Source organism: Helianthus annuus, chromosome 12, assembly GCF_002127325.2.
Source record: "Helianthus annuus cultivar XRQ/B chromosome 12, HanXRQr2.0-SUNRISE, whole genome shotgun sequence".
Lineage (NCBI taxonomy): Eukaryota > Viridiplantae > Streptophyta > Magnoliopsida > Asterales > Asteraceae > Helianthus > Helianthus annuus.
The window spans coordinates 74,062,209-74,079,749 of record NC_035444.2 but is presented as its reverse complement, the minus strand read 5'-3'; the positions used below and the strand labels follow the sequence as shown (position 1 = coordinate 74,079,749).

General features: G+C 36.7%; 1 protein-coding gene across 1 annotated transcript; it reads right to left on the bottom strand.

Annotated features, from left to right (window-relative positions):
* Window positions 1-8,221: 8,221 nt before the first annotated feature.
* Window positions 8,222-11,381, bottom strand: LOC110895298 (flavonol synthase/flavanone 3-hydroxylase). Its single transcript, XM_022142583.2, has 3 exons — window positions 10,856-11,381; window positions 8,825-9,152; window positions 8,222-8,656 (listed from the first exon to the last, which is right to left on the bottom strand). The coding sequence occupies exons 1-3, from the start codon at window positions 11,329-11,331 to the stop codon at window positions 8,348-8,350; spliced, it is 1,113 nt and encodes a 370-aa protein (XP_021998275.1). The 5' UTR covers window positions 11,332-11,381; the 3' UTR covers window positions 8,222-8,347.
* Between the last annotated feature and the right edge of the window lie 6,160 nt (window positions 11,382-17,541).

Below are 17,541 nucleotides of genomic sequence, written 5' to 3'. Positions count from 1 at the left end.
TCGCAACGGGAGTAGAAATGTCACCCCCGGTAAGCGCTGTCCCACCAACAGAAGACACGGCCGCACCGGACGCCATATACTTCCTCCCGGTAACTTTTATCCGGGTTGGTTTTTTCTCCACGGAAGGAACACCGCTACTGGGGACGAGCGGCAGGGGAACAATATATGCAGCAGGATCTGCTGGCAAAGCGGGTAACAAAAACTGATCCAAATGCATCTCCAACACACCCGGATCCCTTTCGTTAAGCACTCGGTCCTCGACCCTCAATGCAAGATGCCGCGGAGGGTCAACAAAGTCAAATAGACTCCAATCCCCTGCAAGGTACATAAATATTATGACCGAAACAGTAACACAAAAAAAAAAAAAAAAAACAACACAACAAAGTATACCTGCATCATCCCTTCGAAAGGAAGGATACTGCTTGATATCACGCCACAACAAACTCATACCTGCTATCACCAAGGCACCTTCAGGGATTACTGTGCACTAGAAAGGACGACCACACAATTTCGTGTAAAGGGCGTTCGACACATACGCGTCCTCAGAAGGACCGTCATCCTTGACCTTGTCCTTCGGCCCCTTTTCCCTCCAGTACGTCTCACCGGGAATCACAGAGGCATCAATATAGAAAAATTTCTTTTTCCAATCCTTGTCTCTAGAACTGGTAGGAATGTATCTAAGACAAGAAACATCGGTATCCCTCCGGTCAAAGGTGAAAAAGGGGGATTTCCATACAAGAACAAAGAAGGCCCTAAATACAACCGGGTTCGGAATATGACCTAGGGCTATACAAGCAAATTCGAATTGGCGAAGTTTCACCAACCCAAGTGGATGTAGTTGAGAAATGTGAATACGGTAATAATCAAGTACCAATTTAAGAAACCTGGTAATAGGCAGTCGAAAATTGCAGAATTTGAAGAAATCACTAAACAATGTGATTTTGCCCTCTTATAATGGAAACGCTGTGTCCGTTTTTGATGGCAGCACAGGATTCCATTCAGCCCTGATGCCATAGTCTTGCACAAGGTTGTTGTAGGATGTAACACCCCACTTACAGAAAAGAGCATCAGTGCTGGCAGAAACAGAAGAAGAAGATCCACCGGTTTTAGAAGCCATTTTTGATGAATTGAGGAAGTGCAAAGAAAAAGGTGTGAGGGAATGGAATTTGAATCCTCACAAATATAGGTGTTACTTATATACAAAGACAACTTTTCAAATTCAAAAAGACGTACGAACGGCAACACGTGTCAAAACAGTGTAAATACAGTTGTCATCCCATTGATGATCTAACTGTCATGTCCTATCTTGTCGCCGTCATTTCCCCATAACGTAACGGCACTACACTCGACGAAATTAGTACCAAACAGGATATACAAACTTTTTTTTCTCTTAGTCCGATCTCATGAAATTCATTTCATAACTTCGGACTGGGGGGACATGACGAGGTATGACCCGCATCGGTCAACCCGGCCCGGTCATTACCTATTATTTTATTATAAATAAATAATTATAAATGATTATTCTAGAATCTTCCATCTCCGCATGGAAGTTACACAACCAAATCTCCAACTTTTTGGGAAGATCATGCAAATCCCTAACTTATCGGAATCCATCCTAAGTTAGGAGAAACCCTAATGGCAAAACTATAAATAGAGGTAAACGTATAAGGTATAGATCATCTTGTTCTCATACAACTTTCTCTCTTAATCTTTACTCCCATAAACCGAGACTTATTCTCACGCCGGAGGGTGGTTACAAGAATAACCCCATTCCTGTAACGAGTCCTAACGGTGTTTCTGTTTTGCAGCCAATCGTTCGGGTCACTGATCATTGAAGTCCTAGCCAGATACTACCGTTTAGGTCAGTGTTTCTTCACTATCTTTAACCCCATACTAGAATTTGATACATTCATGTCCATCATTTTACAACTTCACCAAATGAGAAATTGTGACTTACCTTAGGATTGTAAAGTTAAGATGATCATAATTTAGAGTTCATGCATGGAATTTGCGAACATTTGCCTCTTCATTTGATGAATTTGGGCTTGAGTTCTTGGAGATGTCTATCTCCCTTTCTCTTTTTCTAAATCATGCACACACACATATACATACATACATCTGCACATATTTTTTGTTTTAGTTACTTACTTAAATCTCACATTTAGCCCCCTTATGTTTAGTTATAGATTATTTTGGACCTTTAGGTACTCACCAAATGACTACTAACATTTTAACATGACTAAGTTAATTGTTACCACTTTTAGTTCTCACACTAGAAACTTATGAAAATAGACACAAATATTGAAAGACGAGTTTTTGAGGTGTTACAATACATTAAAGAAAGATATATAAAAAAACGACACACATAAGTAAACCTACATAAGCATAGATAACTAAAACATAACAACATAAAATACTTAATTATCAAAGTCAAACTAATGTGGATTGGTTTTCATAATTTGCCATGCTTCGACGTGTTCAAAAACTTTGTGGTAAACTCTTCATAATTATGTAGTGCAAACCTAAGAGCCTCGTTATCGTCTCTCACGTCTCCTCTCTTCTTTGCCTTCATAAACAAAACATCAAACTTTCTACTAGCCATATGGACATTCGTCCGCTTTCAGTGGAGGTCCCGAACCGGTCGTCGCTTCCTATCGATAAATTGGTTAAACACAGTGGCGGATCCAGCCAGTTTTTTTACTGGGTTCCTTTTTCCCAATCATACAAGGTTTACACTAATTTTTCAGTATTTTTTTACAAATCATACAAGGTTTACACTAAAAAAAACGTTTTTTTCCAAATCGACTGGGTTCCTGGAAACCCGTAAAACCCTTCTACATCCGCCCCTGGTTAAACACACCTTCAATCTTTAGCCACATGTCACAACTACCCCACTTCACTTCATTTGAGCACCAGGGCCGGCTCAACGTTTTTGGTGGCCCTAAGCGAACTATAAAGTCGACGGCCTTTTGAAGTGATCCTTTTTACGATTCGACATTGAGTTATTGGTATAAAATTATAAAAAAATGATAGAATAATAGGCAAATAGCAATCTGCATAAATTATCGAAATGTCTGTATTATCAATTGCAATGAAATAATCAGATTATCACAATGCTTATATCATTAATCACAATGAAAAAAACATATGATAAATCAGATTATGAAAAAAGAAAAGAGAAAAGAAATGGAAATTGGCAGACAAAAAAAACCCCGCATAGTTACCCTGTTCAAGGGTGTTCAATAAAAAGACAAAAAAGATATAAAATTGCTATTGCTTAGAATCGAACTTGGGACATAAAAGATATAAAATGGGCTACATAATAAAGGAGGGGTCTTCAAACCACTAAACTACAATAAATGTTTGCTTATACAAATAGATTATTTATATTAATATCCACATTAGATTAATATATATTGTTTTTTTTTCTTCAAAACGGAGGCCCAAAAACTTCTGTGGCCTAAAGCCCTAGCTTCACTTAGATGACCTTTGGCCGGCCCTCTTGAGCACCCAACCAAAGCTTTAAAAAGAGTTATTTCTTATTCTATTTTCCAATCTTCCTCCATTGTGGTCACACTACAAGAATGGACCACCTTTAGCGGCGACAACTGTCGCCGGTATTGGTGGAAAGTGTCGCCGGTATTGACCTTTAGCGGCGACATGTCGCCAGTATTGATCGGCCGCTATTGGCCTCCTGTCGTCACTAAAGGTCAGCGTCGCCGGTATACAAGAATCTGGATAAGATATCAGTGGCTGGGGTTTGATGAGGGTCCACAGTTCTTTAGCGGAGATAAAGTGTCGCCGCTAATACCCTAATTCATGTCGCCGCTATTGGTTCTTAAGTCCCCAACCGTTGGATCAGGGTAAGGATCAACGACTGGGGATTGATGTTAGGTGGTGGGACGCGGATCAACCAATAGCGATGACGTTTGGCCTGTCGCCGCTATTGCCGTTTGGCCTGTCGCCGCTATTGCCGTTGCCGCTAAAGGTATTCTTTTCTTGTAGTGTCAAGTGAGATTGACAATTGCGTTGAGATAAAGTGAGAGTATATTGTGAGTGGTTGGTTAGTATTTATAGCTATTTGGTGTAGAATAAAAATAAGGGTATAAATTTAACTAAACAAATTGTGTTGTGGACGTAATTTCATCAATCCGTATACGTTCGCGAAGTGAACACAAAACGAACACGTATTTTATTTGAAGGACGATAAAGCTTCAAAACAACTTAGTCGGATACAAATTACAGCCTTAATTGCTAAAGTAAACTGCAAACACAAACCAACTAAGTACTAAAAGGAACTTCAATCACTCGACTTCCAAACTTCTCTTCCTTGTAGTTTCCTCTTTCTCGTTAATCAACCGCACTAAACAAGGAACGACAACTTCACACTTGTAACAACTAACAACTAGAAGTATCGACCCAGCTTAAAAAACTACAACCTGACGTCTAATTACGAAAATACAAAGTGTAAGGACATGTGTTTGATCCATTTGAAAACATAAACAAAAAACCCAAAGCAACAAATTAAAGAAAACTTACACAACGTACAAACTTGTTATCCCGACTTGCATCAGTGTAAGGCTGGAGGGTGTGGGATGGAGCCCTTAGGGGCTTTATCAAGACACGTCAGCGACGCGTAGGATCCACGTCAGCCAGGGGGCTTTATAACGCCTTCCCTTAACTTGCAAGGTGTGGGATAAAGCCCCCTTTAAACAAAATTAAAAAAAAAAAGATTTGATTGGATTAAATCATGTGGGCCCCAGCTGAACATCTCCTTCTTGGCGTTAACATGGTGGCGGACAACTCCATGGCGCCCCGGTTTAACAGCCACGGTATGGGTGGTGGCGTCAGTGGGGCACTATCAGTGATGAGGTGGCTGGGTAGCGCCCCCACACCCTCCAGCCTAAGAAGTAAAAACAAATAATATTTTAAACAATCTGCATTTGGGTCCTACATATATGTCCCTAAGCTGCAGTTTTGTTTGATGGGTCATTGATTTACACCAGGATAATGTTAAACTGGAGGCATGGAACGAGCATTCCCGATTCTGTTGAAAACACCTTTTGGATCAATCAAAATGAGCAATTTGACCATTGGTCCCCAAATTTTATTAAGTTCTACTACGACGGTGATAGCCCATATTGCTATTCAAATTATATGGGGCACACACCACTAGGAAAAAGACTGGTGGGGTTGTCTTCTTGGATATTGTGGAAACGATTTCATGAAAGAAACGATACATTCTAAAACTTTAAATAAGGGTGTTATAATTCATGATTTCATGTTAATGTCTTTTAAATATTTAAAATTCTACATTTACAGCATATTCGTGCATGGTGTAGCAAGTTGATGTCTTCAAGAGAAATTGAATGTCAAGGAAGGGCGTTGTTAGCAGACAATTGTCGTTGGGTTGTTCTCCGACCTCACTTTTTTAGTTTATTAGTTGAACAAGATCATGATGCTTACGGATATGCAAACGGATCTAGAGGAATATATCCTCCTTTTTGGGATGTTGTTACTATAAAAATATGTTTAATAATTTTGTTCTTTTTGGGTTATCTAGATTGTTTAAAACTCAGATGTCCTGTAGGTATACATACCAATATCCAAGGACACGTAAAACTAGTTAATTTTACAGCTAGATATGCAATCACTGAAAGTTACAACATATTTTCCCAAAAACTGTAACATAACTAATTGCGGTGACTCTTTTTGTGTTCACAAAAAATACACCAAATTCTAGAAGAATTTTGAGTCTCTATTCTTATGGTTTCTCATATGTATATTGTATTGGCAAAACTCTGGTATACATGAGATAGAAGCACTAGAATTTTCAGGAGTAATTGTTTGAATGTTACTGTGAATTCTTGTTCAAATCATGTCAACGACGTAGGAAGTAAGAAACCTACATGATGCTTGTATGAAATACAGACGTTTTATGGCGGATAAACTATATGTTGGTCGTTTCACACCTACAAACGTCTGAGCTTTGTCACTTCATTATGCTTGTAAAAACTAGTTAACGTTAATGAGTGTGTTTGCTAGTACTAAATGGTTATTTTTTTTTTTTTTTGCAAAGTACTAAATGTTTGAGCTTTGTCACTTCGTGCTACATTTTGAAGCTCGCACATCTCGGAAACATGAGATAAAAAACAATGGGACTCTGGATAATAAAAATGGGAAATAACTAAAGTATGATTGGTCTTTATATATTTTTTAAACTTCTCGTTAAAAAAAACATTGCGTCTATAAAAGGATACACATGGTATTGATTTGACATTCACAATGTATTATTGCGTTTGGAGGGTATTTTGCGTCAAAATAAGGGAGAATGCGTCAAATTCGCCCTTTTACGTCAGTGTGGTATAGGAATCCGTCAGGTGTATGGAATCGTGTATGGACAAAAAGATTGCATCAAAAATAACACCTAGGCATCTGTACTCTCTACTTTGAGTAAAAAAATAACACCTTGGCGTCTGTACCCTATACTTTGCGTCAAAAACAAAGGCGGCAGTACCTACCCAACCATTGTGTCACAGCCACTTGAGCCGTTTGATGTGTCATAGCTCAGACGCAAGACTGTGAAAGGCAGCGCCAATGTGTCTATTAGAGGCATTGTTGGAATCCCACGTGGCTCGTTACTATTGTGTAATGTTTATGCGTCCCGGCAAGATGCAAAAACTGCATTGTTTTCCGTGAATGCGACACCTTTAGACGCGTTCAATGTTCATTTTCGTAAAGTTGTAAAGTCAAAGTTCATTTTGGTGATTTTCTCAAATTTTATAGTATTTCCAATTTAATATACAAAGTATTGTAATTATTTGTTTTTATAAAATATACGTGAGGGGAATATCCAGGTGTTCTTTGTCTACTTCCCACCCTTATGTTAATATTTTTGTTCTCAAATTTTATAGTATTTCCAATTTAATATACAAAATATTGTATTTGTAATTATTTGTTTTTATAAAATATACGTGAGGGGAATATCCAGATGTTCTTTGTCTATTTCACACCCTTATGTTAATATTTTTGTATTTAAACGACCCATGTTTATCCAATTATCAATTACTTAATTATAATATAGATCTCTCTCTGTCTCTCTATATGACTATGTACATTGATTTTAATTATATAGAATATATGTGAATATTTAATGGCCATTCATGAGCACCAAAAGCCATATATTAATTTAGTTTGACCATTGCCAACACACTATATATGAAGCATGCATGCAGCCTGTCTAGTGTCTACATTCACAAACACACAGTTTGTTTAAGAAGACTTCTACTGAAAGATAAAGGATGCTATAATAGAAAGATGATGATTCAAAAAGTGGAAATGTGTATGCAGTTGTTGAAGTTGGCTTATGAGTTTGTGATGGTGTTCATTGGAGCAGTGGATTATGTTCTTCAACAAGCCAACCAATCACAGTCAACTTATTCTTCTATCCGTTACCCTCACATCTACATCGGTCTTCTTCCTTAGCTAACATATCCCCTTTTATTCATGTAAAAGTTTGAACATAAGCTTCTGTGTATTTCTTGTTTTATTCCCTATCATTTGCCATATATTTCAACATTTTTCTTAAATGAACTCGAATCTACTGTCTCGCTTTCTATGTCACACGTTAATTCAGCGTGTAAAACAATGCCTACGGTACAAGTCTATAGGTTTTGATGATTATAATATCAGACAATGATACTAAGCGAAGGCATGACGACAACTTCAGGGGTGTTGGCGTAGCTGGATAGCGTGTACGTAGCGATCTTACAGATAAAGAGTGATTTTGGGGTCCAAGTTCTAGCCTCTCTCCTCTTCTCAAATTCCATTAAATGTTCAAGTAGGTGTTATCGTTTTACATATTATATTTTCAGGTGATAACACAAGTAAGGTCTCATAGTTTCAAATCAAGATTCTATTTTATTGATTCAAAATGTACATTATTATCAATTTGAGTCTCACCCGGTGCAATTTGCTTTGAGTGGGGCCAGAGGTTTTACCACGGTGTGTCTTCAAGCGGTAGTTTTCCTCTAAAATGGTGGGTCGGCCTGGTAACCAGCGTTGTCTACATTTGTAGGGCGTGGGTGGGCCTTTCGCCAATGGGTTTGCCCAGGTGGTCTTTCAAAAAGAATATACATTATTATTGACTTTTTGGTTTGTTGATTATTTTATTGACCCGAACTAACAAAATATTAATTGGACATCTTTAGAAGATCAAACAATCCATAAAAACATATTTTTATTATTGACCCAAATCTTGGCTCCTTGATCATTAGTGTCGACGTTACAACTACACAGGGTCCACAACTTCTTTCGTACATGAAAAGATAACATAGTCTTTTCTTACCTATATAACAACATTTGTGACACGAGAAACAACATCGTCAATCTTCCGCTCCTCGGGCTGTTTAAAATGATAGATCTGTATGTTTTCGACTTCAAGTTTCTTAAAATTACTATACTTCCGCGTTGCAAAGAACTTGCCCCAGTTGTAACCCTTGTATTTCGGCGGATTTTGTTCATTCGTCAACTCCGCTAGCGGCTCCACCACGGTGTAATGTGCAGGGTTCACAAAAAAAGGTATTGAAAACCTTTCTTTGGTAGAGTTCACTCTCACCCTGTGATCAACACTCTCATATGCATCATTACTCCATACCTACAAAACAAGAATCAAAAATCTTTTAATTCAGACCCACAATGTCACGACTTAGAATAATAAATAATAAATAATTTTGATATGATGTTACTTTTTTTTTTTATAACAGCTAACACACACCCTCTAATCCTACTCTTAATTCTACACCAATGTCTAGTATGATGTTACCTGAATAATGTCCCCAACATTTATAATGAAAACATTTGGTGTAGGCTTGACAAAGATCCACGCTCCATCGGTTTTCCGTTTAACTTCTAAACCACCTACATCGTCTTGAGCCAAGATGGTTAGAGCACCGGCGTCCTTGTGGCGACCGACACCAAGGGCTAAGTCAGGTGCGGGACAAGGTGAGTAGTGGTTGAGCCGAACGAAAGTGGTTTGGTCCTTGAAAAATGGCTCAAACCGGTTAGCGGGGAGATTCAAGCTCAAAGAGATCAATTCAAGTAATTTGTTTGACAGTTTTTTCAAGTCTTTGACATACTCTTCACAAGCCTCCCTTTTGTGAAAAATCAAACACACACAACTTGGTCATTAGAAGTTTTGAACTCACAATAACATACTCGTTGGATAATCTATAGGGTTTACGTAAAGTCTCTTCCTTATATCTATAACATGTCACGTATGTTATAGATAACAAAGAAATCATTTGTCGTACAACTATATTTATAGTATATCACCTATTTTCAAAGAAGATTTTAAATTATACAGCACAGGAGTCGTTTATCCAAACAATTAACCACATAGCATAGTTTGTAAAGAATTATATTTATAAAAACCAAAGTGACAAGGACATTGAATGATTAATCAAATCTGTACTAAATATATAAGCAATTGCTTGCGTCCAATGATATATTATCTTAAGTTCCTGATTTCTTTTTGTTGCTTCACCCCTTATTTATTAGGTAAGATTTGACCCCTTTAAGACATTTAGAGTGTTAATAATGACATGACATGTTAAGTAACATTGCAAATCACTCTCTCCTTGTGTTAAAGAGCATTAAATGTGTTAACATGTTAACCTAATGTTAAGAGATTGAATTAATTATTTTATTGCCTCTTAGTGGGAGGTCTTGTGTTCAATCCCAAGCAGAGTGTAGTTTGGAATTTTGTGTAATTTAGAAGATGTAAGATTTGCCATTCAAATTTTTTTTTTTTCTTTTTTAGACCAAAACCATTAAAAGATAGGAATAGATGAAGTTAATGGAATTAAACCATTTCCTTAGAGTGGGACAATTTGAAATGGGAAAAAAAGGTTGATGTGGCACTTAGGTGAAGTTAAGATAGTTTAAAGCATAGTTATTAGTAGCGCTAGGTGCACTCAAGGCGCATAGGCCTCGCCTACGGCCTAGGCGCGAACCGCAAAAAAAGAGAGCCTGAGAAAAAAAAACGCACTTAAATGAAATAATAATTAAACTATATTATGTAATGAAAAATAATACTTTCTTCACATTTTTTATATAACTAATATACTTAGTAGTTAAAATGATTTAACAAGTATCAAAAAAACTTAAAACCTTTTTAAAATAACTTAAACTTAAAAATAGTTTGAAAGAAATAAGTATTATTGAGCATGTATTGTAATTGTTATGTAATAATACACTTCTGAAACTCTTCAGAACTTTTTCTGAAATCACTATTTAGCTAAGCAGCGAGTTTTAAATCTTTTATTGGCCTTTGATCATATATACAAGTACATCTTCAGATCTTCTTCATCTTCTCATCTACATCTTCATTTTCTCATCTTCTTCTTTCTATCTTGTTCAAGTCTTAGGCTAAATCTTTTAATAGTTATGAGCATGAAACTTAAAGGCTGTCTAGAAAAATATTCCAGTAACTTATAGGCTGATTAAAGCTGAATCTGGACAGAATATTGCCAGAATCCGGTCGGACACTCACCGAAATCGCGCCTGAACTGCCAAGAGGCGTTTTTCCGGCGCCTTGCCTCGCCTGAGCGCCTAGGCACAAGAAGCGAGCTCCTTTAATAACTATTGTTTAAAGTATAGCTAATGGCCTAAGAAACAACAAATAAAGAATTTATTTCACCCCTTATTACTTTTTAGAATCAAATCTATACTAAACAAATAGGTTACATATTTTTTTATATTACCTATATATGTTTTTTTATTATTTACTAAATCTTCATTACTAACAAACAAATATTTGTTTTATTGTGTAATATATGAGTTTGTAATCTATCACCTTAATTCCGGAGGATGTTGAGGCCATTGATTGCAATACTCTAAGAAGGTCTCTTCATCACCGGACTCATAAGCCGGAATCACCAGCGGAGGATCCACCGTAAAATCGAAAACCTCTTTCCAATCACGCACGTTTTTCGTATGTTCAGTATCATAGTAACCTAAGGGATTCACTTCATCTCGTTTCACCTTCCTCTTCTCCTCCACCGACAGATCAAAAAACCTCTTCGAAGCCGAAAATACCCTTTCACGGCTCTCGATAGGAACCCCGTGGTTGATCACTTGAAAGAATCCCCAATCTCTGCTGGCGTCACGGATTTGATCCACCAAATCACGTATCTCCGGAGCATTAGGGTTAGCTGGAGATGAGGTTACAAAAGCAGATAGATCGATTTGCGGGATTCCTTGAGCTTCGATTACTGCGGGTTTGGGTCGGTGTTCGAGCTCTTGGATGAAGGTCGGATCAAGTTCTCCCATGTCTGATGATTGATGAAGAGTGTGATCACAAGTTTGTGAGTTAAAAGGTTGTAGTGAAGACGTGTGTCTATATTAATTACTGTGACGACGTAAACATGGTTGGTGTTATGAATCTGGACGTGTTTTTGTGCTGTGTGCTTTGAAAATTATTGGTTTGTTTTTTTCTGAATGTGACTGGTATTTCCATAATTTTAATTTTACTATAATAAATATATACATTACGTACACGTCGGTAAAATACAAACCAGGCAAACGTCTTCAAGTTATAAAGATGGTTGAAGACTTATTTCTTCTATGGCTACATGTAAGGAAGTTATTTTTTGTACATTTAATTTTTTAAACTCTTGAAACAAATAAACATTTAAAATCGGACTTGTAACTGAACGGGCACACCTTATTTCTTCTATTCTAATTCCTTTTTCTTATACGGTGGAATATGAAAGAATGTAAAGCTTATTTTTATAAAGTATAACTAATAGAAATTGAATAACAATAAATAAAGAGGGTTATTTTAGTTTACATAAAGGAATAGGAATATATAAAGAGGGTTATTTTAGCTTACATAAAAGAATATGAAAATGTACACTTTAAAAAGTATTGTTATAAGTTAACTGGCATTTTCGTTACTGACATTCTTGAAACATGACAGTTCCGTCCAAAAAAACATAAGTTAACTGTCACTTTCGTCCCTGTGGTTTGTCCAATTATTCGATTCAATCTTAGTTTTTTAAATGGAACTGACATGTTTCAAGAATGTTAGGGACGAAAATGGTACAAATATGAAATTTGGTCTGAACTAGTATAATTGGACAAACCACGGGGACGAAATTGATAGTTAACTCTATTGTTATAGATTGAATAATATTAAATAGAAAGTTAACAGTGAAATTGAGGCGTGGAGTACATTTTAGTTGGTGTACGGTAGGATTAGATTAATTAGGGTCGTTAGACGTTATTTGCCTATGGAGATTGATGGATATTATCGATTGGTTTTGTTGGTGATACGATATACTCCAGTGGCCCGTTAGTGATCCAAATTTACCGTTCAAAAATATAGAAAGAGTGAAATATACCATGATACAGATATAAATAAAATTGTGATTGTAACACCCCACCCGTGACCCGAACTTTAATTTAAACTTATAAATGTTTGAGAACAAAACTTATTTATTTACAAGCTCTTAATAACTAAGAACTCCTTGATCTTCTAAGCTCCAGAACTATCAAATAGTTCTATAGCTTTCCTCACGGCTCACCTGAGATACGTATACTCAAAACGACGTCAACTATATATGTAACATCCCAAAAATTAGTATTTTATAAAAAGTAATAATAACAATAAAGACATGTGGAATTATATATGTGTCAAGGTTCGGTATTTAGTTATGTTACCTGGGAATTAAGTTGAGACTATGGGATGGATTTCTTTAAAGGTTGAGACAAGCTAGGTTTTTTATTTTGAAACCACAAGGACTAAGGTGGTAAAATGAGAGGAGTTAATATATAACCTGGACTTCTTGATAGTAGGCTACGTTTCTTTCTTTTGTCTCAAAAGTTAAAACAACAATGAGACATAGAAAAACTGGATTGGAGCCAAACATTCTTGAAGAATTAGAGCTATGAAGTTAAGGAGGGGATTAAATTATCATCTCTTGTTAAAGAAAGATCACTGTTAAGTTAATTTTAAGTTTAGAACCCTAAATTTGTTTTAGTGGTTTTGTGAATAAATGAGGAATATGATTAGTATCTTCTGATTGTGTATGATTCTTGTTAGAATCAACTCGTTTGATTAGTTTGTAGAGATAAAACATTTTTAAAGTTCCATAATCAAGGTTACTTATTAATGCATGTTTAAGGAAATATGGTACTAAGTGGGTTTGATGTTGAATTTGTATTGCATGAATATATAACGATGCTATTGAGTTTATTATACTTTATTTAATATTTATACATTGTTGGCTATGATTAAACTCTTTCATTTAACTTGATATCAGATCTGGATATGAAGAAAGTTTAAGAAATGACCTAGATGGCTCAAATTGGGGGGTTCTTGTTAATTGATTATTTAGACTATTAAAAGAGTATGATAGACTCTTAATTTTGTTTGTAATTGAGTTATGAACAAACGAATTAACTAAAATCTTGAAGTTAAGTGGTAAAATAGTTTTTAACATGTCATGAGACTATTGATGTTTGTAATGGGATGTAATAATCTATATAACTTGGAAAAAAGGAGAAACCACCATTCTAAATAATCATGTTAATGAAGTGTGAATCATGGTGGATATCTGATTGACCCATATGTGAATAAAAAGATATGGTATGCCATGGACTTGTTATAATTTATGTGACTCCTTTGAATTTAGGAAGTTGATATACACCAGATGCAACATATAAATTATATCAAATAAGGTATAAAAACAATTCTTTTTAAGTGTTAATATTGAGAAAAGTGCGTCTTTTTTGTATACTTTTGATTTCTAGAATTAAAAAAGCTTAAATGTACAAAAGGAACAAATTAACGACAAAAAACAGCATAAATACAAAAGAAGAGAAGTTGATACAACATACCAACCCTCCGGGCTTCACCCCAAGACCAAGGACAACAAATCAGAAGCTAAGCACGAGTCGTGCCTTCCGGGCATGGGGCCATGCCCCACCCAAGTTTCCTTGAAGAAGAAGACAAACAGAAGCAGACAAGGGACACGAGGTCGTGTCTCATGGATACGGGTCGTTGTCAACTCTCAGATTCGCAACTCTTGGATCGTACAGCAAATATAGGACACGGGGCCGTGTGAGCATCTTAACTGGCAAGCTCATTAAATGAAGACAGGGAAGGAGAAGGGCACACGACCGTGCCCACTAGGCACGGGGCCATGTAAACCCTCTGTTTTCAGCTATAAATAGAGGTGCTTGGTTCAAATGCAACTCATCCTTTGGCAAACTACTTCTCTCACACCTGCCACCACTCCACCACCATCATCCACCACATTCATCCATCATCCACCTTTAGAGTGTGTGTAGTAGTCTCAGGATCCAAGATTGATCGTAAGAGTTTTTGTCAAACAAAGACCATGCTTGGTTAATCTCTTACATCACTTATTGAAGACAAATCATTTATGTATTACTTTTGATTTCCAAGCTTTGGTAAACTTTTTAATTGGGTATGTATTAATGACTTTAATAACTAGTTTGTTATATTGAAAATGAACTTTATTCTATCATCTCTACATGTTTTATTGATTCACTCATTCGTGTCTTTACGGCATATATAAAGCGCGTTAACTGCCTGGAAGGGGGTTAGAAGGGTGGTATTGTGACAACCCGAACTCTCAAGGTGAGTAGCGTTGAATCTTGCGATCTCCACTCCTAGTTATTCCTCTTCTTGGTGTTAAACGTTCTGTTCATCTAATTCCGTTAAATCTATTTGTACGATAACTTGTGGATAATGTATTGACATTTTAGGCCGCACATCTTCTGGGCCGTATTCTTTTCACACGTTAAAACCCGACAATGTATCAGCCCACATCATAGGTCACCTGAGCCCATTGCACTCTTGTATGCTCTCATTTTTGTAGATTTTGACTTCGGCCCAACACTTGTAATCTTGGTCCAAGTTTGTACGTGACATGATTATTGGCCCACTATTTGTTTTATTTGGCATTATAACTGGATGTACGTAACATCCTTATATATCACAATTTCCCACATAACAAAACCTTACCCCTTCCCTGGTTGTGCGGCGACAAACCCCCCCCTATGTTATACGTACTTTATGAGTGGTGCCTCATAATTTTCTAAAATATATCAACCCTAATTAATCTTCTTATGTTATACGTACTTTATGAGTGGTGCCTCATAATTTTCTAAAATATATCAACCCTAATTAATCTTCCCCTCTCAAATCGCTACGGCATCAGTCTCGATCGAGGAATCATCACGTTAGTCGAACTTTCTGGTTAGTGGTTCTTATTTGTTAAAATTCGTAATTGCTTGATGCTGTTTATAGGTGAATTATTTAATGAAAATTATACATGTGTATAGCAATTGGTTCCTGATTCTTGTGTGACATATTGATGTGTGATTAAGTCTATAAATGAGCCTGATATTAGAATTCTTATGTGAACGTAATAATCTTTGGACATTGGCTGATGTATTATTGAATAAGTGGTATGCAAAGAAATCAGCACTGAGGTTCTATGATATATTATACATGCATTTTTGATAGTTTAGTGTGTGATGGTATTGATGAATCAATTTGGTGAAAGCTTACTTTGCTGGTCGTATTATAATCTGAATTAGTGCGACTTGATGTTAATGGATCGATGATGGCTAAAAAAAAAATCGTTACATGTATTCGGGATTAGATGGTTTTATTGGCCATTAAATAGGGCTGCATATTTATTTGAATTAACAACTTGCAACATGATTGAGTTGATAAATCTGAATTAATGGTATACAAATTTAGTTGGGCTTCACAATTAAGTAACCAAGTCAAACAAGTTAATTACCCTCCTAGTTACATTGGGCCGTGAATTGGGATCTATAGCCCAAATGGACTTATTTTTGGAACATACATTGGAGCCCAGCCGCATACTAGCTGGGCCGGTGATGTCTGGGCCACGAGCCGAGTTGGAGGGTTGGGCTAGAGGCATAGGTCAGGCGGTTCTGGTTTGGGGCTGAAATATAAATGGACTGTTACAACATTAATTTGTGAACTAGCATCAACACTTAAGGTGGGATATAGCTTTAACTTGGGCCTGTTAATAGTTGTGACACACATATATGCTGTACATTTGGGCCAATTACTTGAACGAGTTGCATATATATTAGTTGGTCCGATATGTGTTAAATGAATTGTTAGAACATTGGGTTGGCTATTAGTAATGGGCTGCACTAAAATTATCAAAACAAAATAGGTGGAGTATGAGATAATATATGTTTTCAATTAAGTAGGGTGTTGGTTAAACATAACAATTGAGCTGCATATTAACTGTTGGTAGGATTGGGCCGAATGGTCTTGTAAACTCACATTAGCATACAGAAAGTGTGGTGAACCAAATCATGTATGTTATGAAAAATAATTATATGAGGAGGATGTGAGTAGCTGCAGTATGTCGAGTAATGCTTGTGATTTAATGCGTGTAACAGTTTAGATGACATGATTCGATAAATATTTTCGTGAGACATGGACAATGTTGATTGACTGAAACAACTTGCACAACTTGTTTAATGCTAGTGCACTGTTTGCGTAACATGTGGAAATATTGTATGACATAAGTGATATTGGAGTACTAAACTGAGTGTTCTGGTAAATCATGATAGGACGTTTTTGGTCAACTGTTAAACAAGTAAATAATCTTACCGAGCAAAACCAAGGTGAGTTCACTGCACTTTTCTGAGCATGCGTCCCGGTGGTTTGGGACATCTGGTAAACGTTTCTGAAGGGAATACTGGGTAAACTGTTTAATTGGGATGTTGGTTATTGAACACAGTATAAATCATGTAAGACCCCGTACATCTACCGTGTTGCTGAAGAAGCAACGGGGTATTTAGTTGATAGCGCTATTAGGTTTGGCACCCTCACACCGGGCCGAAAGGACGGGCGTGAACTAAGTACCTGGACTTCATGACCAATGCCTAGTTAGAGGCATTGGGATTGGGCATTCTCATCGTGTACATATAAGACCCCTTACATCTATTCAAGGTTGTTTGATACCTTGACCTCATGACCAATGCCTAAATGGAGGCATTGGGGTTGGGCATTCACATCTAGTCGCCACATACGGTAATCGAGTAATAACAACATCAAATCAAATTATTGAACTATTGAACTGTTGAACTGTGTTATACACATACCTGGTAACTAAACGCGTTAACAAAAACTTTGAACTCACCAGCGTCGTCTGACACACTTGTTTGCATGCTTGTAGGTCGTTAGATATCTTGCATTGGAACTTGCTGTCTGGAGTAGTTGGAGTGGTCATGGGTCGACTGGAGGGATTCAAGTGATGGAACTATTGATATCATACGTTGGGTTTTTTTAACAGTTTAACATTGGTTTACTATTTGCTTCCGCTGAACATGTTGGTTTTTATTTAAACTCGTTGATGGTATTTTATATTAATAATTAACGATTTTATTTTGCAACTTGTATGCGTTCAATGTAATTAGTGGCTCGTTATTGGTACGTCACACACTTAACAGGGA